This window comes from Brachycentrus maculatus, unplaced genomic scaffold, assembly GCF_059751285.1.
Source record: "Brachycentrus maculatus isolate JH-2025_06_01 unplaced genomic scaffold, ASM5975128v1 h1tg000157l, whole genome shotgun sequence".
Taxonomy (NCBI): Eukaryota; Metazoa; Arthropoda; class Insecta; order Trichoptera; family Brachycentridae; genus Brachycentrus; species Brachycentrus maculatus.
In genome coordinates, this window is record NW_028280910.1 from 1,969,590 (window position 1) to 1,992,705 (window position 23,116).

The 23,116-nt window shown below is 34.2% G+C and overlaps 1 protein-coding gene across 2 annotated transcripts; it reads right to left on the minus strand.

Annotated features, from left to right (window-relative positions):
• Positions 1-1,961: 1,961 nt before the first annotated feature.
• LOC148308593 (5-formyltetrahydrofolate cyclo-ligase-like) lies at positions 1,962-22,799 on the minus strand. 2 transcript variants are annotated; one of them, XM_088261537.1, is made up of 4 exons: positions 10,285-10,460; positions 7,622-7,751; positions 6,085-6,340; positions 1,962-3,020 (listed from the first exon to the last, which is right to left on the minus strand). In XM_088261537.1, coding segments are annotated over exons 1-4 (624 nt in total). In that variant the 5' UTR covers positions 10,287-10,460; the 3' UTR covers positions 1,962-2,784. The 2 variants fall into 2 exon arrangements, with proteins under 2 accessions (XP_088117663.1, XP_088117664.1); XM_088261538.1 differs by lacking the exon at positions 10,285-10,460 and adding an exon at positions 22,678-22,799 and having other exon boundaries at positions 2,513-3,020.
• Between the last annotated feature and the right edge of the window lie 317 nt (positions 22,800-23,116).

Below are 23,116 nucleotides of genomic sequence, written 5' to 3' on the forward strand. Positions count from 1 at the left end.
ATACCTATGGAATGTTCTTTATCTAGTTTTCTCCGTTCATATTGACTCATTTACATTTATTTGAATAAATTAAAATTCATATTGCTAGATTACAAATATTATTAAAATATAACTAACTATGTGTGCAAGGAAAGTGACTTATTGATGAATGTATACTACTGTATGTAATGTAACTACTACAGTATGGCATTATTGCATGGGGAGGCTCATACAACAACATACTGAACTCAGTGAAAATAGTACAGAAAACCATAATTAAAGTCATCTTGAAAAAAAAAACATATTTCCAGCAAAATTATTATTTAAAAAATTTCAAGTCCCAAATATAGAATCCATTTATAAAAAACCGCAGTTTTTCAAATACTAAAGGGTGACAACTATTTAAATTTAACAAAGAATTTATCATCGAGATTCTCAAACGATTTTTCTATTCCAAAATGCAACACCAAGCAATTTCAGCAAAACTTCAAATATTTGGCAATCAAACATTTCAATAAACTCCCTAAAGAAATAAAAAAAATAGATGATATAAAAATCCTCAAGAAAAAAATTAAAGCTCTATACATTTAAATCTTTAAAAAAATATATTAAAAAAACTATTATATCTTTTATTATATAACATTAAACCACGAGTGTAAGTCCCTTTCCAAGCACAAGAGCACAGACTCTTTTATGGAGAGGCACAGCGAATCGAAATATAAAAGTTCTACATATGTATAAATGATTCAAATGTTATCATGTTATAAATAAAAATGTAAATATATTAAATGAATAAAAAAAATTAAAAAAAATGTTAGCAAATCCAAGATTATGGTTTTTGAAAGAGAAGAATGCAGATCTGAATGTGAAATATTGGTAAACGGAGAGATTCTGGAACAGGTAGATGATTTCGTGTATTTGGGTAGTATGTTTCCTAGGGATGGAAAGATTGATCAAGATATAGAAAGGAGAGTGAATGCTGGGAACAAAGTGAACGGTGCACTGAAATCAGTTATGGCAAATAAAAACCTATCAGCGGAAGCTAAACTGGCAGTGCACAACGGAGTCCTGGTTCCAACTCTAATGTATGGAAGTGAAACATGGAGTTGGCAAAAGAAGGATGAAAGTAGACTGAATGCAGTCGAAATGCGATCGCTCAGACGAATGTGTGGCAAAACGATGTTTGATAGATGTTCGAATGATGAAATAAGGAAAGAATGTAAGGCTGAGATAAGCATTATCGACAAAATTAAGAAAGGTGTGTTGAGATGGTTTAGACATGTGGAGCGTATGAGTGAAGAAAGAACGGTTAAACAAATTTATGAGGCGAATGTAGTTGGAAAAAGAAGCAGAGGACGACCGAGGAAAACTTGGCACAATCAGGTATGTCAAATACTTGAAAGCGGCCGGGTCAGGAGTCGTAATAATCGTCGGGTATGTATGAGGAGATGCATGAATGTAGAAGAGGCAAAGAATGTTTGCAAAGTGATACATTTTGCAATTTGTGATAAATTTTTCATTGTTTGATATATCTAATTGGATTAGAATGACTTTAGATTTGCATTGAATTTGCATCAAATACTTATTCTAGTATTTTATCTGCATGGTTTGATCAATTTAACAATGCTTAAGTTTGGATCAATGATCTAACCTTCAGTATAAACGTGTGTCGTTAGCCTAAAAAGATTTTTAATTTTTTTTATATACATCAAATATTTCGAAACGCATCGTAAATCGTAGTTTTGCAAAAAAATCGATGGTTAAGATAATTTGATTGTTGGTCAACTACATGTTGAGTTTATACAGGATGGTGCAAAATTAATGACCCTATTCTGATAGATAGTATAAATTTGGCAAATGGCGTCATACGTCAATCATATTTGACGTATTGTGAGTGGTTATATACTATTATTAAATATTTTGTATAAAAAAAAGACTAACCACAAAGTAAACGCTTTAAATATTAATAATATTAAGAATATTTTAACTAACCATCACGCCGCTTCCCCGCAGGGGTAGGCAGAGAGAATAGAGCGCAACACCACTCTGTCCTTGCAAACATTCTTCGCCTCTTCCACGTTAATGCATCTCCTCATACATACCCACCGATTGTTAGGACTCCTAACCTGACCACTTTCAAGTATTTGGCATACCTGATCGTGCCATGTTTTTCTCGGTCTTCCTCTGCTTCTTTTCCCACTGACATTCGCCTAATAAATTTGTTTTACCGTTCTTTCCTCACTCATTCGTTCCACATGTCCAAACCATCTCAACACACCTTTCTTAATTTTATCGATAATGCTTTTCTCAACTTTGCATTCCTTCCTTATTTCACTATTCGCACATCATACTATCATACATCGTTTTGTCGCACATTCTTCTGAGAGATCGCATTTCGACTGCATTCAGTCTACTTTCATCCTTCTTTTGCCAACTCCATGTTTCACTTCCATACATTAGAGTTGGAACCAGGACTCCGTTGTGCACTGCCAGTTTAGCTTTTTAGTTTTCTAAAAAATTATAAAATATTTGGTTTTGATTTTAGTGATCAACTTTATTAATTTATTATTTACTTAACACATTCCCTAGGATTTTTAAGAAATATAAACTTTATATGCTGTAAATCCTTGATAGGCAAGAAGAATTTTCTTAGGTACCTAGTAAATATATTTTTTTTTATTATTTAAAAATGATGCGGAATGGATCGTTACACGATTCACAATATGTAGATTTAAACAAATCATGGTTACCAGAACAGGTTTTATATAAAATATTTGTAAAAATGGTTAAATTTTGACTGGTTAGTCAGTCATCAGCGGTTAAAATTCGATCAATTAGAGCATCGTGATCAGTCACTGGTATTTCGTCGAAAATTTGTTGCCGGAACGATACTGCTATGGTTGTTCCTTTTGGCGATTCTGGAGTCTTCGGCAAACTGCGAAGTTTGGAGAGAAACCCATCGTAATATCCTTTTCCATAACCCAGGCGATGGCCGGCAAGGGTGAACGCTACACCAGGACAAACCACGAGGTCTACACCACCTGGAAAAACATAATACATTGTCACCCAAAAATGCCAGCCAAGTTAAAGGAAAAGTCTACCATACAATTGTCATACCCGCACTCTTCTATTAGTCCGAATGCTGGACTATATGCAACACCTACTCTAGATAACAAGAAACTACTGAAATATGGTCAGCTGGAGTGTCTTTTGGAAAAAAAATAAAGAGCTCACACATTCGTGAAAGTCTGGGTGCAATAAATATAAAACCCTTATCCTCACCCAATGGTGCATAAGGCACTGCGTCATATAGACGCAGTGGTATCTTGATCGTTTACACATGAAGGAGAGGTGATCAGCCCTCCGCTTCAGGTACCAGTCCAGCGTAATATTGAATAAAATATTACAGTGAAAACAATCACTTATATTTATTTTACCCCCCTTGAGAATCGAACCGGGACCTCCAGAACGGTAGCCGAGTATGCTGACCATTACACTACGGAGGCGGACCGGTGCAATAGGCATCAATAGTTATTTAGAGGAAAGGCAATTGAGATGGTATGGGGATATACGAAGCTGAGAATCTGAGCATATTGTAAACCAGGCAATCGATGGATCTTCCTCGAAAGACATAGAGGAAGACCCAAGAATTCATGGATGCTGCAGAAAAAAGATGATTCGAAGGCATGACCTAGGTAACGTTACCAATGACAAAAGGACCTATAACCTGGGGACGAGAAGAGCTGACCCCAACAGCCTACAAAGGCGATAAGTTGGGATGGAGCCTGGAAAAGATTTGTGTAAAGTGATCACTTAACCAGCCTATGACAAAGGTCATAAGACCTGTCATATTACCTGTCGTATTACCTGTTATGACAAAGGTCATAAGACCCAGACTTTCATATTCTTCTTCATCCATGTTGAAATGTAAAAAATGTACGAATACTTTTTTTTACAAAGTGTAAAATCGTACAATGGCTGGCCAAGGTTGGAAAGGTGAGATCAATAGATCACTAAGACAGTGTTTACATGGTGTAGAATGAATGAAGAACGGTCAAGATCGGAGATACGAAATGATGGGCGGATGTCGTTCTGCTACAAAACAATAGATTCCATTACAAGAAATTAACCTTACACAATTTAAAGATTGGTACTCTCAGTTGCGATTAGTTCACGTTAGCAAATTTGATAAACAAATCATTGTTTGAGTATTTTAACAACGCTTACTGATTTCCGGCCTTTCATCTAGAATCTAGACTGAAATATACATTTCTGACATCTCAACACAGATGAAGAATAATATGTAAGTCACAATTTTTCTTCAAGAAATCGATAACTAGTGTATTTTTTTTAATTATTTTTATTATTTGGGTTGCTACTAAGCAACATATGTAAAACAACGCATTAAAAGATATATTATACATTGAACAAGCCAATTATATTAGGGGGTTGAATTAATTCTCGCCGTTTTTTGTAGTATTTTGAATTGAAAATATTATTTTTTTTAAAAGTAAGAATTTATTAAAAGTATTGCCCTTCTTTCTCGACTACTTTGGCCCATCTTTCAGGAAGAAGTCATATTCCCCTATAAAAGAAAACCTTGTCTTTTGAGACAATCAAATTTTCAACCCATAACTCGACTTCTCGATAACTTTTGAAAATTTCTCCCAATAATCCATGCTGCATGGACCGAAACAGATGATAATCGGATGGTGCGACGTCAGGGGAGTAGGGCGGGTGTGACAGAATCTCCCAGCCAAAGGATTTTATCTGTTCTTTTACCACTTTGGCAACATGCGGGCGCGCGTTGTCGAGCAGAATGAGAATCGACTCGTGCCTGGCTGCGTATTCTGGACGTTTTTCTTCAATTGCTGTTTTCAGTTTGATCATTTGCTGCTTGTAAACCTCTGCTGTGACTGTTGGCCTGCTTTGAGAAGCTCGAAAAAAATTACTCCCTGCTGATCCCACCAAATGCAAAGCATCGTTTTTGAGCCGTGAATGTTGCGTTTTGCAATGCTGGCTTCAGCAGGGAGTGGCTGACCTGGCTGGCAGATGACTTTGCGGCGTTTGGGGTTGTCGAAGAAGATCCACTTCTCATCGTTGGTGATGACGCGATGCAAAAAACCTTTTCTGTGATGCCATTGCAAGAGTGAATCACACATGCAAAGTCGCCTTTCCATATCTCTCTCCTTCAGAGCATACGGGACCCAGTTTCCCTGCCGATGAACAAGGCCCATAGCCTTAATTTTGAGGCGGTTTGAGGCGGTTGAAAGTGCCACGTGGGTGTTCAAGGCAGCAGGGGACAGGAAAACAAAAAAAAACGAAAGGAATATATTTAAATCACAGAGAAATATAATTTTTTTATAAACGGCGAGAACTAATTCAACCCCCTATTAGTTAACCACAGAAACATAAAGATTAGTACAAAATATTAAGTGTAGATCTAGCTAATAAACAATTTATGAGAGAAAATGTGTGTAAGAGGGATGTTGATTCCAGTAGGAACATACATACAATGCAAAGAAGCATAGTTTTTAAAGATCCTGAGAGGACAATATGCTCACCATTCAACTTTTCAACACAGATTTTCCGCAATCGAAAATGTCAACTTGGCTAAAACATGAGTTGTACTCACTAGCCATACGAAACATAGGTGAACTTCGCGCATAATTAGTTCGAAGGACAGGTACTCTGAATAAAGATTGTGACTTGTGACTTGTGGTACGGTGGCCGGGTACATTATACGTTATTTCGGAAGTCAAAACCGGACTATCGATACGTCCACTTATTATATCCTGGAGTATTCCAACATCCAATAACAAACGACGAGTTGCAACATTAGTTGTAAATTATTATTAATTGCTTTTTTAAATTTCTAATATTTCTAAGTAATATGATTTAAATCTTGTTACATGTGTGTAATACATTTAGTCCTTAAAAAGGACTTTTGAAGAAGAATTTTGTCAAGTAGATAATGTTTTAGTATCAGTCTTAGTTGGCTTTGAAACCGGTAGATATTATAATTATGTTATAATAAAATATTTGTAGTGATTTTATAACAAAGTTATATTTTAATTAAACAAATGTATTTGTTCATTCACTAACCTGTTTCAAGAGCATCGTCTCTTCCTTCCACAGGTTTCGGTTCCTTGATGCCCCAGGCATCTCTCGGCAGATTCTTCAGATCCTCTTCATCATGGACCTTCAGCATCCTCATACTTCCTCCCTGGCAGAGAGGTACGAATATAGATTTGCCACTGCGCAGTGCCTGTATAGCTGCAGGCTCCGTCTGAACCTCATTTGGCATGGCCAAAAAGATGGACACTTTTTTGGCGTTCACCCATTCCGGGGTTCTCGTGAGCTGGAAAAGATGTATGAGTCAGAAATGTCGTAGGGACAAAATAAATGAGACAGTTTTAAAAATTTAAACCGCTCAAAATTGTTCAGTTTTCAGTTGTCCATATATATGAACAAAGACTTTGTTTAGATGTTCGAATTGTTTAAATCGATGTCTAAAAGTGCGATATATCGTCACTAATTTTATTGTCATCTCAACATACATGAAGATGAATATGGAAGGCTGGGATGAATATGTACAAACTTTACGACCTGTCATACGGTAGTTTAAGTAATCACTATACACACGCGTAACATTCACCATTTTACCCATGATTGACAACCATACTACTCAAATTTCGGAACCTGTATATATCCTTTGATTGACATCTTATTTCACATGTGAGTTCTCGGCACTATCGATAAGCATTATAGATAAAATTAAGAAAGGTGTGTTGAGATGGTTTGGACATGTGAAACGTATGAGTGAGGAAATAACGATAAAAGAAATTTACGAGGTGAATGTAGTTGAAAAAAGAAACAAAGGAAGACCGAGGAAAACTTTGCACAATCTGGTATGTCAAATACTTGAAAGCGGCCGGGTCAGGAGTCGTTATAATCGTCGGTTATGTATGAGGAGATGCATGAATGTAGAAGAGGTGAAGAATGTTTGCAAAGACAGAGTGGTGCGGCGTTCGATTCTCTCTGCTTCCCCTGCGGGGAAGCGGCGTGTTGGTTAATTAGTTTTAGTTTAGTTCTCGGCACAAATCTGATCAAGTATTTAAAATACTCCTCGGTCTTCCTTTGCTCCTATGTCCAACTACATACGCCTCATAAATCTGTTTTACTGTTTTTTCCTCACTCATTCGTTCCACATTTCCAAACCATCTCAACACACCTTTCTCGATTTTATCGATAGTACTTATCTCAGCCATGCATTATTTTCTTATTTCTCTGTTCCCAGCATTTAAACTCCTTTCTTTATCTTTATCGGTCTTTACATCCCTTGAAAACATACTTTCCACATACACGAAATCATAAACCTGTTCCACAATTTCTCAATTTACCAATATTTTGCACCCAGATAGGGCTATATACATCTTTTTCAAAAACCTTAAATTTGGATTTGCTAACATTCATCAGTAAATTTTCCTTGCATGTTTGTCACCAACGCCTGCAGGTCTTCTCTGCTATCGGAAAGAAGAACATAATCGTCAGCATACAAAAGGTAAAACATCGTTCATTCTAGCTCCAACATTTAAACCTTTTACTTCAAGGTTTGGAATAAAGAAAAATAATGTTTAACCTTGTCAATGATTGCTTTGGATTGTTCAGCTCTATCATCAGGATTCATATTCTTCATAACTTCCTTCATCTTCTTCCTCAGGGCGGCTTTGGCAGCACGCACCATGCTCATGGCTTCTGGAGTAGAACTCCTGAAAACAAAAATAAAAGAACTTTGAATATGCATATTTCTTAAAAAAAATAATAGCATGGGCAAATTTAAAAATAAGGTGGTTTAAAATAATAACTATTGAGTTTAGTATCTATAAAAGAAATAATGGCAAAATAAAATTTAAAAAAAAAAGAATCGCAATATTATATTTTGTTGAAGAGTTTAAAAATGTGTGATGAGATGGCGGATTGTATGAGGAATGAAAAGAGTCTGAATGATATAAATATGTATGATAAATTAAGTGTATATGTATGTGTGTGTATATATATATATATATATATATATATATATATATATATATATATATATATATATATATATATATATATATATATATATTTGCACTTTAATTTATTACACGGAATTCATAAAAAGGTAATTATTACCGCATATAACACATTGCATTATAGAAAACATATTAATTTATAGTAATGATTTTTTTGCAAATAACTTTTAATTTATGTATGAATATATTTAAATACTATAAAAACCATGTTAACAATATGTTTCTTAATTTTAATGGATTTCATTAGGCACCTACAGTATGGGAAAAAAGTAAGAGGTCTTCGTTTGAGTCAATCTTAGATAAAAATTTAAACCATTTATTAACTAATTATATAATTAAAATGAAGCTTTCTTTTAGAATCACTATAAATATTTTATCATTACTTAATTATAATGTCTAACGGTTTTAAAGCTAACCGCTTCTTTATCAAGACACGATAAAGAAGCGGTTAGCTTCTAAACCGGTAGACATTATAATTAAGTTATAATAAAATATTTATAGTGATTTTTAAACAAACTCACATTTTAATTATAAAATGGGAAATCAAAGTTAGTACTTCAAATATAAATCATATTAAAATATAAATTACATTTATTAACTGTGATAATTTTTTTTTGAGAAAAAACATAATATAAAATTTCAAGTTTTTTCCAGGCTAAAATCACTTAGTGCATAAGGCACTATATCGTACAGAAGAAGAGTTAACTCATATGTACTGCGTCATGAGATTGATCCATGAGGGTCGTAAGCCCTGTAAATACCCAGAATTTATTTTCTTCATCTTTGTTGAGATGTGAAAAAATGTATAAAATAATTCCTAAACGGAGATAATCAGATTTGTGAACAAGTATTTGGACACACTAAAAATGTTGTATATATTTAGGAGTTCCAAAAATTTGAGTAGTGTGATTGTTAATCATGGGTAGAATGGTGAATGTGGCACGTGTGTAAAGTGATCACTTAACTAGCCTATGACAGATCATTAGCACTGTAAAAACTAAGACTTTCGTATTCTTCTTATCTATGTTGAGATGTCAAAAAAGTAAAAATAACCCGCAAGTGGAGAAAACCCACTTTTGTGAACAAGTATTTGGACACACTCAAAACGTTTTTCATATATATTTTTAAACGACTTTTAGTTTCGAGCTACCCATCACTTATAAATTATGACAAGGACGCATTAAAGCGATTTCGCAAACAATTAATATAAAATGCATTCATTTTGTGGAGATTTTAATGTATTAACTATAATACTGACCTAATTCTGACATGAGTTTATTAAAATCAGCACATTTTATTCAAAAATTATACGAGCATTTGAATATTCACGGGCGGACGATATCCTTCATAAAATGTAAAAATCAACAAATAAACTAGGTTTGAAAATTAAATTTACTTTAATCTAATACACGTAGAATGCGTTATCCAAACTGCACAGATAACGTGTTATCTTTTAACTGTTATTCCAGCATTGGATATATAATTTTAAAAAATGGTTTGGGCATATGGAACGAATAAAAAAAAGAACAGAGTAGTTGGAAATAGGAGCAGAGGAAGACCGACAAAAACTTGAAAATCTCAAGTTCAAATTCAAATACTTGAAAGTGGTCCGGTCAGGAGTCGAAATATTCGGCGGATATGTATGAAAGATACATGAATATTGATGAGGCTTAAATTGTTTGGCAAGGCGTTCTATTCTCTCTGCCTACCCCTCCGGAGAAGCTGCATGATATTTAGTTTGTTTAAGTTATGTAAATCATACTTGTATTCATCTTTAGTCTTTAAAAGTAATTAATAAAATGGTTATTTAAATTTAAAAATACAACACTTGTACAATACCATGTTTCAGTTTATTGACGACAGTTTACAACTAGTTTTGAGAACTACAAATGTTCTCAGCACCAGTATAGGGTGATAGTAAACAAATAGAGCGGAGAAAAACTGTTACATGTATTTCGATGCAGTGTTATATTAATCGTTAATTACATGAAGTTAAGGTGACTTCCTACGCTAAAAGTATCATTCCAGATTGATATTAAATAAATACTTGAGAAAATACATCTCACAATTATTTTGACCCTCCCCCCTAAGAATCGAATCCCAGACCTCCAGCATGGTAACAAACGCGCTTACCACTACGCTAAGCAGATGGTATTTACTTATATCAAAGATTCTTCTATCAAAGGTATATGACATGAAAAAATAAGTAAATAAATTTAAAACTTACATGACGATTTTCGCAGTACAGAAACAAAACTTAAGGAATAAATAGATAAATAATATTAAAAAATGAATAAAACTGTAAGTTCTCGGTTTAAAAAAAATATTTAAACAGAAAAAGGAAAGTTTTTAAGGAGGAAATGAAATTGATTCTCAAACCCCAACTAAACACTCAAAATGACCACATACTCTCTTGAAATATGTTTATGTAAGGTACTTATCTCAACACTTTGAAGTACGGAGAGTGAAAAACAAACATTTTAACCAAACAAATAATATCACCTGACGCCCAAACCGAGCCTTATATCGGTAGAGTCGATTCCGCTTTATTGGGACTTTTCGGGACAAAGGCCTCGTCGATTTCAAACGAGTCAAATAACTAGTGAATATGAACTTGACTTCACCTAATCTAGTAGGATACAAATACCCATTTTATTACGGATTGATAATTCGGATCGAAGACCGGTCTCAAAATAAGAATTATTGTACAGTGCTAGCTCGTTAATCCGAAAAATGAGAGAGAAAAAGGATATTTCGGTTTTTGAAAATGCTTTTATGAATAAATCAATAAAATAAAAAAAAAACAACATTTCCATTTAAGCTTGCAAAAATTCAGATATTTTCATTTGTACCAACGACCCAACTCAAAACCATAAATTCCTCAACGTTCTGGCAACTTTTTTAGCCCAGTTGATGCCTATGTTGAAAGCTTTCACGTTCGGATTACAGCGCGTTTCGGATTACAGAGTCTTCGGATTAAACAGCTGGGACTTTATATAAGTATTGTCAGTTAAAAGTTGAAATAACCGGTAAAAAATCTACCTTTTTCAAACGAAAAAAGAGGTCCAAGTATTCCATGGAGTATCTTTGCATTTGGCTGGCTTAACTGATCACTTTACACACGCGTGTAACATTTACCATTCTGTTTATTTTTGAACATCTAAAATGCATTAATTTTTGGAACTTGTATATATGCAAAGGGAGTATTATATTGATTATATAAATTTGAATGATTAATACTTGTGAGTAAAAAGGAATATTTTATAATTAATGTATATTTTACGAACCTAGGAGCTGAATATTATAAAAATATTACATGAAATGACCTGTGACTGATGAACTGTGAAAACAAACCGAAAACACACTACGAGATTGATAAAAACAACGCTTGTACAAAAATGAACACATACTCACATACGTAGCATTATCTGAATCACGCTACAATATACAATATAAGCATATGAAATTCATTATACCAATTTATTTCAAAGATTAAATACATATATGCAAATACATGTTAGTTCAACAGTATTTTAATTTATTAAAAGTGGAAAACGATTTTCATTATTTTTACGGAGATTTCATTTTATTTTCGCAGTGCCATCTATAGTAAAAACTTCTTACTTGTGTTAATTTTTGATAGTTTGAAGCTGAACTAACGCTTTTCAGATTGTAAATAAAGCTTCTGGAAAAGATCAACAGATGGCAGAAAATTCGACACATTTAAAGACTGTAAATGTAATGTTTTAACGAGATTTTAACGGCTTTTTAGTTGACCCCATGAACTGCACGTATTACAGAATATTACCTATTTTTCAAATAAAATAGGTAATATTCTGTATTACGTGCTGTTCATGGAGTCAACTAAAAAAAAGTAAAATCTCGTTTAAACGTGGCATTTACAGTCTTAAAATGCGTCGAAAAATCAGAAAACTTCAATAGAAACAGACAATAGCACATAGAATGCAGATAGATAAAAATTGCGGGATGTCCAATATTTTTTTTTAGATAAAAATGGTACGAAAGCAATTCTATGTACAGTCTGAGCAAAGAAACCATTGAGAACTAGTTAAAATGCAGGATATTTTTGTAATAATAATAGTTTTATAAAAGTGAATGCATTTATTTTATCTCCTACCATTTCGACTCAAAGCTCATGCGATTGGAAAAACCGTATTACTTATGTGGAATGACCCAAAATATTATGTAAAAAAAAACATATTAAAATACACATTCCCATGTGGCCCTTAGCTCGGTCGGTTGCGTTCTGAATTTGTACGTTTGAGATCTAAGACTTATAAAACAACAGTGTCTGATGATGTGCGTAACGATGAAACCTGATCACTTGTCAAATAAAATATGTGTGGAGAACACTATATAAGAAGTTGTAATTTTATTATATAAACATGAATGTGTTCTAGAAACGGTTGGAAGGAATTTAGTGACGCCTCTTTGCTAATTTGTTTTGAACATAACTTGTGGTATTTCCTACCATTAAACCTGTTATGGACAAACAATCACTTGATGGTCACCTGAACCAGGATTAGGAAAAAATAAATATTATTTAACGAGATACAGGTATCATATCATCAAATAACATTAAAAGATTCTTCCCCAGCGAGCTTAAAAATGCAGTGAGTTTAATAAAAAAAAATAGTTTTATTGAAGTAAATAAAATAAAATACATGTGTTTGGAATCGAAGCGTGGAGTTGGAAAAAGAAGGACGAAAGTAGACAGAATGCAGTCGGAATGCGATCCCTCAGACGAATGATAGACGTTCGAACGGTGAAATAAGGTAAGAATGCAAGGATATACTGAAATAAGCACAATCGATAAATTTTAAAAAGTGTGTTGAGATAGAATAAAATAACAATTGAATAACACATGAATTCATGTGGGAAAAATGACATAGGTGATTTTATGCTACAAAATGCAGTTCCACCAAGAAATGTCAGTACAAAATGTGTTGAGATAGTTTGGGCATGTGGAACGAATGAATGAAGAATAGTAGAATAACAAATATATGGGGCGAACGTAATTGGAAAAAAGAGACGAGGAACACCGAAGAAAACTTGGCGTGATCAAGTAATGTATACTTCATAAATATATATTCATATATACATACATATATGCGTATTTTACGCTTCGGAAAGTACCTTTTTTTACGTGTGTTACTGATTTTAAAGCTTAGCCGGACAATAATGTAAGAGGGGAGCTTCCGAATCGAAAAAGCTTTTGAATTGACAGAATTCCGGTTGAGGAACATCTTCTCAGCCCCCCGCGAATCGCTGTTGAACACAATGACAATACCAGCTAACTACATAATATAACTCTATAGATCACGAGAAATGGCTACTGAACTTGGCTGCTAGAGTCTTTCTAGTCTAAAGAGACCAATGACAGAAAAAAATCCCAATTTTTTTTTTTTATTAAACACTGGATATTCACCCTGCGGATGAGATGTCAATATGATGCAAAGGTAAAACATTCAGATTTAAAAAAAAAATAATGTAATATAGATATTCAATAATGGGCAGAATGGTGAACGTCACACAAGCGTATAAAGTGATCGCTTAAGTCAGCCGAATGCCGTGTCAATGTTTCAAACTACTGATTTCAATTTCAATTTCACTGTTTCTAACTACTGATACTGGTGGAACAGCGGTCCACGCCATCGGGCCGGCAACAGCAACATAGATGCAACAGCATAGACACGATCGCCAAATTAAGTGCGTTGGTTGCGAGCTGGTAAGATCACTTTACCCATAGCAGCTGTTGTAGCCGATCGAAGAGTGCGACGAATTTCATAATTTGCTTGCGTATATAGAAAGATGATTTTGCTACCGCGAATACGCACCCTATACTTTTGCTATTTGTCGTTGAATAAAAGTAAATATTATTACGAGGTATATTGCAACTCCTTCGTGGTGTAATGGTTAGCATTTTTAGCTACCTTGCTGGAGGTCCGGGGTTCGATTCCCAGGGGAGGATGAAAACAAACATAAGTGATTTTATTTAATATTACCCTTGACTGCTCCATGAAGCGCGAGAGTGATGACCTTGCCTTCGTGTAAGTAACGATCAAGATGACACTGCGTCAATACGATGCAGTGCCCTATGCACAATTGGGAGCGGATAAGGGTTATAACAACGTAATGTAACTTGTTATATACTATTTTTTGACATCTCATCAAAGATGAAGCATTTACGGGGCTGACGACCGTCATAGGCTGGTTAAAGCGATCACTTTACACACGTGTAACATATTCATATTCCTCTTCATCTTTGATGGGATGTCAAAAAAATCAAATGAAAATAATTCCTGCAATTGAAGATAATCCAGATTTTGTGAACAAGTATTTGGACACACTCAAATTGTTGTAACTTGTTTTAATTTCAAATGTGGTTAAGTCGTAGCCAGGATTAGACTGGCATTACTTCAGTTCAACAAACAAAATTAGTATACAAATATGACGTTGCAATTAATCATCTCGCGAACATCGTCTGTAGGGGAAGCCAGGTGATAGGAGCCCATAAACGTAGAGAAACTGTTAGAATAATCACAAAATGTTATCATCATAAATGTCCAGACATCTACTTTTTACCTCATCAACTTGCTCTTCTCTATTATCTGACATTCTACTTTTTTTAAATTAATTTTTTACTTAGTAAATACCACTATTTCTTCAAATCTACTGGGACACGTGTTTCGATGCATTCCGCATCATTTTCTAACACCGTATGTGAAGCTAATTCTAAATTTTAGAGTTGGGTCCTTGGGACGTTGAAGATTGAAGAGGGGGTAGAAGCTGTTTCTTATTTTTATTTATTTAATTAATTTTATGATTTATCAGTGGGAACATAGACAAAAGGGGGGAGGCTTTAGTCATTGTCATATTTTTATATTATTTTTTGACATCTCATCAAAGATGAAGAAGAATATGGAAGTCTGGGCATTTACGGGGCTTACGACCGTCATAGGCTGGTTTAAGTAAAAAAAAAAACTATATTTTACTTAAACCAGCCTATGACGGTCGTAAGCCCCGTAAATGCCCAGACTTCCATATTCTTCTTCATCTTTGATGAGATGTCAAAAAATAATATGAAAATAACTCCTGTAATTGGAGATAATCTTTTTAATTATGGGTTTACTGTTAGTTACATATTTTTATGAATTTCTTTTGTTTCAAAATGTTGCAGTTTATGGCTTTTCGGATTAAATATTTTTAGGATTTCCGTATTACGTATTGTGGTTAAATTTGTGATAATTATCTATTAAATGGAAACACGTGTCACAGTAGGTTTTAAGAAATAGTGGTATTTACTAAGTAAAACATTAATCAAAAACATGAATTATGTTTATGTTACTCAATTTATGAAATTCGACATTCTCCTGAGATGAAAATTCTCCGGGTTATAACCGGAAACGCGTCGCGAGACCGCGTAAGAAACATTGATACAGGTTTTTCACTTCAAATTGGACGTTTAGCAAACAAATCAAATGGGATGTTCCAGTAATCAAATTGGACGTTATATTGTGTTTGTTAGAATGTTTAATATTAGAAAAGTACTAAGTGCTTTTTTAAAGTTCATACAACTGAAACGGATGTGGTTTCTAAATAAATTATCGCTGTTTTAAGAATACCAAACTGTATGATTAGAATAAATGTTATATATATATATATATATATATATATATATATATATATATATATATATATATATATATATATATATAAATCCCAAAGCGATTTAAAACCTGGTAGTATAATATATTGACTTGTTAAAAATAACTAACTGCATTGATGTTTATTTTCTTTCCATGCAAAATTGACTTAAATGGCACTTCTGAACATGTTACGTTTTGTTAGTTGGTCACTTTTTCCTGTACGACTACGATATATAAAAGTATAACCATGAAAAAATTACATGAAATATTAATAAATAATCAATAAATAAGTAAAAGTAAAAATTGATAAATAAATTTTGACCATTCCCGAACGTTTTATATTTACGACGAAGTCATTCATTTTTCATTATTATTTTACTTTCGAAATGGGTGATGTAATCGTCATGTCGTTAAGGCACACGTTTGCAAATAAACATTTTTTTTCAAACAAAAACGTAAGCGAGGTGCCATTGCAAAAATGTCACAGTCAATACCTGAAACGCGACAATTAAGCAAATAGCCGGTAGGATTAGATTAGGGCCGAGTGTAGCGAATGCTAAAAAATGTACCTATTAACGCCCGACGCTAAAAAACACAACATTACTAGGGTTACCATTGTTGCAGATTTAGCAGAGAATCATAATTGAAATAAAAAATACTTTATGTCAACTTCAGACCGGTTTCTCAACACGTTAAACCCCGTGGGGGGACCGGTGACCTCCACTGTATTGGACCACAGCGCCATGGGGGTCACCAGTGACCTCAATCAAGAGCTATATTCAAAATACTGTAACTATGGAACCCATTGTCATTTTTTTTTAAATACGTAAAAAATTAAGAAAGGTGTGTTGAAATGGTTTGGCCATGTAGAACGAATGAGTGAGGAAAGAACGGTAAAACAAATTTATGAGGCGAATGTAATTGGAAAAAGAAGCAGAGGAAGACCGAGAAAAATGTGGCATGATCAGGTATCCCAAATACTTGAAAGTGGTCAGGTTAGGAGTCGTTACAATCGGCAGGTATGTATAAGGCGATGCTTGAACGTGGAAGAGGCTAAGAATGTTTTCAAAGACAGAGTGGTGTGGCGTTCTATTCTCTCTGCCTACCCCTGCGGGGAAGCGGCGTGATGGTTAGTTAGTTAGTTTAGTGAAGTACGTAAATAACCAAAAAAAAAATTTTGGTGTGATTATCAAAATTAACAAATTTAAGTGTTGGCGTTTAACGTGTTAACAGATTTTTTTTAACGAAGGGATCTACTTATCTACCTTAACTAACCCACTAACAAATTAACCATCACGCCGCTTCTCCAGAGGGATAGGCAGAGATAGTAACATATTTATGGGGGGAGTGTAGTTAGAAATAGGAGCAGAGGAAGACCGAAAATTATTTTGAAAACTTGGAAGCGGTCAGTTCAGGAGTCGGAATAATCGGCGGGTATGTATGATCAGATGCATGCATATGAAGGAGGCGAAGAATATAGTTTATATTTTAAGCACTAACTTTGTTATTCTCCATTTTATAATTAAAATGAAACTTTGTTTTAAAATCACCTTAAATATTTTATTATAACTTAATTATAATAAAATATTTATAGTAATTTTAAAACAAAGTTACAAAAATTAAATTATGAGGCGAAAATTGTTTGCAAAGACAATTTTGTGTGGCGTTGTTTTCTCTGCCTAACCCTGCGGAAAAGTGACGTGAAGGTTTGTTAGTTATAATTATTAGCATGATCAAGAATTTCAAATACATGGGAGTGGTCAAGTGAGGAGTCAAACAATCGGCGGGTATGTATGAGGAGAAGCATGAGTGTGGAAGAGGCAAAGACTGTTTGCAAAGATTGATTGGTGTGGCGTTTCATTCTCTGCGCATACCCCAACAGGGAAACGACGAAATGGTTAGTAAGATCGTGGATATCTTTACTTCACTTAAATACATTTTTCGATTGCATTTTCGTTAAATCTGTCAATTTGAAACAGATTCACAAAATTTACTCAATAATCCCCTTTTGGCGTTAATTTATGGGCGATTGTCCACTACCCGGAATTTAACCGTCCGGCAGTCCGGTTTTGAAAAATGAAAGCGACTACGACTGTAGCGTGATACGAATTAACGCGCCACGTGTTCACTCACCAATCAAGAGCACCGATCCGACAAAAAAAAAAAACAAAATATAAAATATAGACAAAAGCACATGCCAATCCAAGCCAATCGTCATTTTGAAACGCTAACTAACGTGCCGGACGGTAACATTACATGTAATTCCGTGTAGTGGACAAACGCCCTATCTCTGCCAGCCCCTGCGAAAAACCGGCGCGATGGTTATTTAGTTTGTAAGTTAATAATATAAAAATATACAGCCAGTATTTTGGAATTAATAATATATTGTTTCAAAATACGTCACCGTTATTATCAATGTTTCCTTTTACAAAAAATTTTGTTCCTTAACCCCCCTACCTATATTTATTAACCTATATATAAACACCTAAATATATTTTTGTTCGTTAGTTTTAATTTGTACCAGAATATGAAAACATCTGTCGTTTTCGAAACTAGTCGTAAATAAAATAAAACTCCATTTTTAATTAATATTTTACTTAGTAAATACCACTATTTCTTAAAATCTACTGTGACACGTGTTTCGATGCATTCCGCATCATTTTCAAACACCAAATGATGCAATGCATCGAAACACGTGTCACAGTAGATTTTAAGAAATAGTGGTATTTACTAAGTAAAACATTAATTAAAAATTGATAGATTTTACCACAAAGTGACTGCCGAATCAATTAATGAAAAAATAAAACTCATTAAAGTGGTATATTCAAGTGTTTAATTTTAATAAAATAATCATGTAATTCCACAAAGTTAATGCCGAATCAATAAATAGTATTTTGGACGTGGTCACCCTAAAAACCTCCATAGCGTCACGTTGTAAGTCAGGAAAATGTACAATAACGAAAGAAAATCGATTTTCACACGGATTATGCTATTTACACACATTTGCGCGACCTTGTCGGATATGAACATCGTGACGAAAGGATTTAAAAAATAATTTAATAAGAAAAATCCCATTTGGACCTTTCGGAATCTTTCAACCTTCATTCGGTCGCACGACGTCGAAAATACAACATTTAGCGCTATAGACTTCGTCAAAAATAAAATTGACAGAATATTTTCGATATCAATTGGACATTTGTCTTTAAATTGAGCTAAAACTTTCTTAGAACGGTATTGCAAAATTTATCAAAACATAAGCATTTCATAGCAGTCCAATTTCAATTACAGTGATCCTCAATTAGCGGTACGCGGACACCCAGGAAACCCGAAGTTGCATAGAGGAGGTGCCAATCACTTGACTAAGATAATTTAATCAGTAAAAAACATATTATTTTTTGACATCCCATCAAAGATAAAGAAGAATATGGAAGTCTGGGCATTTACGGGGCTGACGACCGTCAAAGGCTGGTTTAAGTGATCACTTTACACACGTGTTACATTCACCAATTTTACCCATTATTGGCAACCACACTACTCAAATTCTTGGAAGCTCTAAATATATGAACCAATTTAGAAACTTTGTTCTTGAATCACTAGAACTTCACTAGAGACATCTATTGGTGAGATGTAAAGAAACTTTTTACTAAGCAGAAACTCTTATATTAGTATGTGAAGTCCAAATCCTGGATTATAATCACACACATGAGAAACGCCAGAAAATACCATTTTCATTTGCAGTAAAAAACAATATGTTTTTAATGTATCAGTGTAATCAAGAATATTCTCGAAATATTTGCTACCCAATAATATTTTTTTTGCAATTTTTTTGTATCGCATCGTAAGTCATATACATACTCATATATTTTTGTGTATCGTAACTCATATAGTTGTGTGCCCCTTACTGCAAGTTTAAGGTCTTTCTTAAAGTGGTATGCGGGAAAAAAACTATTGGGAACAACTGCTCTAGGACACTCGAAATAAAACAAAAAACAAAGCATTTTTTGTAATCGTGCTAGGAAGTTGTCGGCCTGCCATATTTTGCAAAAAATGATTGATTTCTAAATTCATTGACATTTACTTTATAGAAATCCATAATTAAATTATAAGTATTAATAATTTTGTTCGCCTCCGTAGTGTAATGGTCAGCACGCTCGGCTACCGTTCTGGAGGTCCCGGGTTCGATTCCCAGGGGGGGTAAAATAGTGATTTATTCACTGTACTATTTATTCAATATTACCCTGGACTGGTACCTGAAGCGGAGGGCTGATCACCTTTCCTTCGTGTGTAAACGATCAAGATAACACTGCGTTTGTATTACGCAGTGCCCTATGCACCATTGGGGTTTTTTTTTTATATTTTTTTTATATTCATAATCATGAGCGGACACCGTTGCCACGAAAAAGGCGCTTAGTGTAAAAAATGAAGACTAAGAAGCATATCAGGCAAGAGTCTTCGAGATAGAATAAGAAATGCCAGGATCAGGGAAATATGCGAGATCGAAGATGTCGTTAGGTGGGGAAGGCAACGAAGGAGACAATGGTATGCGCGTGTGAGGAGAATGGAACCATCCAGACTCCCCCACATCGCACTGTACGCCCAACCTGATGGTAGACGATTCACGGGCAGACAACCAAAGAGATGGGTCGATAGCTGGGAATCGACATCGCAGGAGGCTAAATCCTCTTAAAAACAGGCCACAAGGCCTACAACAAGATGAACAAGAAGAAGAAGAAGAAGAAATTATGATTGTAACATATTAATAAAATAAAGATTTCTTATAATTATTAAATTATTAATATATGACCCTAATGTGATTGAGTAAAACATGGAGTTGGTAAAGAACAATAAAAGTGGACTGATGGCAGTCGAAATGCAATCTCTCAGACGAATGTGCGGGAAAACGATGTATGATAGATATTACAATTGTGAAATAATAAGAGACTGATATAAGTATTATCGATAAAATTATGAGATGTGATAAGATGATTTGGAAGTGTGGAACGAATGATTGAGGAAAGAACAGTAAAATAAACTCTCGTGGCGAATGTAGTTGGAAATAGGAGCAGAGGAAGACTGAGGAAAATTGGATATGTACAAGTATTTCGAATACTTGTTCATGCGAAAGACAGATTGCAGTGGCATTCAATTGTCTTTGCCTACCCCTAGGAGAAAGCGGCGGGATGTTAGATAAATAGTTAGATAAATATTGTATTCACGCTACTGTCAAAAATCGATTAATATCAATAACTAAGTATTGTTTGCATGCTGGTGTACTGATTGTCCTGACGAAGAGACGGGTATGTCTCGAAACCGGTAGACAAAAATCTCGGTTAGTGGTCATATATTAATATAACTAACATATCGTTTTGAAAAAAAAAATACAAACCACAGAGTAAATGTTTTTAAAATATATCACAAATCGCGTTTTGAATAATTATTCGAGTCCTTGACGTTATTTGATTCGGCGCTCAATTACCGTGAATGATATTGTATATAATAAACCTAACTGTGAAAAAAAAACAGGTTATATCTTCATAATTTACATAATAGATACAGTGTTTACAGGAAAACATGTAAATAGCGGTAAACGGCACGATTATCAATCAAATTTTAATTTTGAGGCAAGTTGTGATGTTGCCGCAAAATTTCAAATTGTTCAAATTTTGAAAGATAAGGTTCATATTCACGATATCGGTTGTCCAAACTCAAAACACAGTAAGGGACATTTTTTGTAGTGCGTTTTTTTTGCATTTTTGGACTAAATAGATTCTACTTAGTCCAAAAATGCAAAAAAAAACGTACTACAAAAAAATGTTCCTTACTGTGTTTTAAGTTTGGACAGCCGATATGGTGTTGCCTGTATAAGGGAAGAAAATATAATTAATCATTCCGCAGAGGTATGCAGAGAGAATTTCGGCATGTGAATCGAATGAGTCATTACTTTTTTTTTTTTTTAAATAAAAACGGCCAACCACAAAGTAAATGATATAAATACGAATATTAAGGATATTAATAATTTAGAAAGGTGCGTGGAGATGGTTTGGGCAGGTGTAATGGTAAAACAAAATTTTAAGGCTATTGTAGTTAAAATAGAAGCAGAGCAAGACCGAGGAAAACTCGGCACGAAAAATTGGCATGTGAACAGAACGAGGACAGCAGAAAAAGACTTGGCACGATCAGATCAATTAAAACCTAAACTCTGGTGGTGTCAAAAGTCTGCGTAATCGGAGGGCATGTATGACTAGATGTATATGGATGTGAAGGAGGCGAGTATGTCAGGACATAAGGGTGTGGCGTTCCATCCTCTCTGTCTACCCCTGCGAGGAAACGGCGTGATGGTCGTAATGATAGTAGTAATGAGTGATTTTACTTTACATATATATATATATATATATATATATATATATATATATATATATATATATATATATATATATATATATATATATATATATATATATATATATATATATATATATATATATATATATATATATATATATATATATATATATATATATATATATATATATATATATATATATATATATATATATATATATAAGTATATAAGTATATGCCTACTTGTGAGTGATTTTACTGTTTAACCGTTTGACTGCTGAGAAGCAATATATTGACTCTTGTGTACTTAGAAAAACATCGATATACCGACGTTTTTCGGCGTCGAAATACCGACCAAAAATAAAAATTAATTTTTATTTTGTAAAAAACTTTTTTTATCCCCCATCAATCCGCTTAATTTGAAATGAACCATTATTGCAAACAACATTTCAGCAATTTTAGCTTACTTTAAAGAGAACATTTTAGGAGTTAAAGTTGCTATAGCTTAATGCAATTTATGGGTGAAAATTCTTCGCAAAAACCCTCGCTATTATTTAAATCTCGAATTTAGAACGATCAGGTACAAATACAAAACAAATGTCACTCACCACGTGGTGTTGCCAATCGCCAGTTACCGCTACGAAATTCCCAAACGGTCGGTCGCTTCTCGAACCCTCACGGAGCGATCAGCTGGTCGCCAGATTAGCGCCAGACGTGACTCCGTACAGCTTGCTCGCTCTCTCGCATTCCCGAACCTCGGCGCTTGTGAAAGAGTGAATAGTTTACAGCTATGCGCAGACGGATGCGCGAACGAAAGACGAACGTAGGTCGCATACCAAAAGCGATCAAAAGCCAGACAGTTTTTGCCGCGGCGTTATGCGAGTCGGGTGTATCGCGTGTATATCAAAAAGTACCTACCTGTCAAATTCGAGTTACGAAAAATTCGATTCCAACACTCAAAAACCGTCAAAAGTTTGAACGACAAACCGAGTTCCTCTTTCAAAGAGTTGTTATTTGTTTTTTTTTGAGGTTAGGTCGAGTTGAGAA

What these genes read in the sequence shown, in the direction of transcription:
- LOC148308593 (XM_088261537.1), bottom strand. An exon ending in CCAAAGCAATCATTGACAAG is followed by an intron (nt 6,341 to 7,621) that starts GTTAAACATTAT and finishes CATCTTTTCCAG; the next exon opens with CTCACGAGAACCCCGGAATG. An exon ending in AGACGATGCTCTTGAAACAG is followed by an intron (nt 3,021 to 6,084) that starts GTTAGTGAATGA and finishes ATGTTTTTCCAG; the next exon opens with GTGGTGTAGACCTCGTGGTT.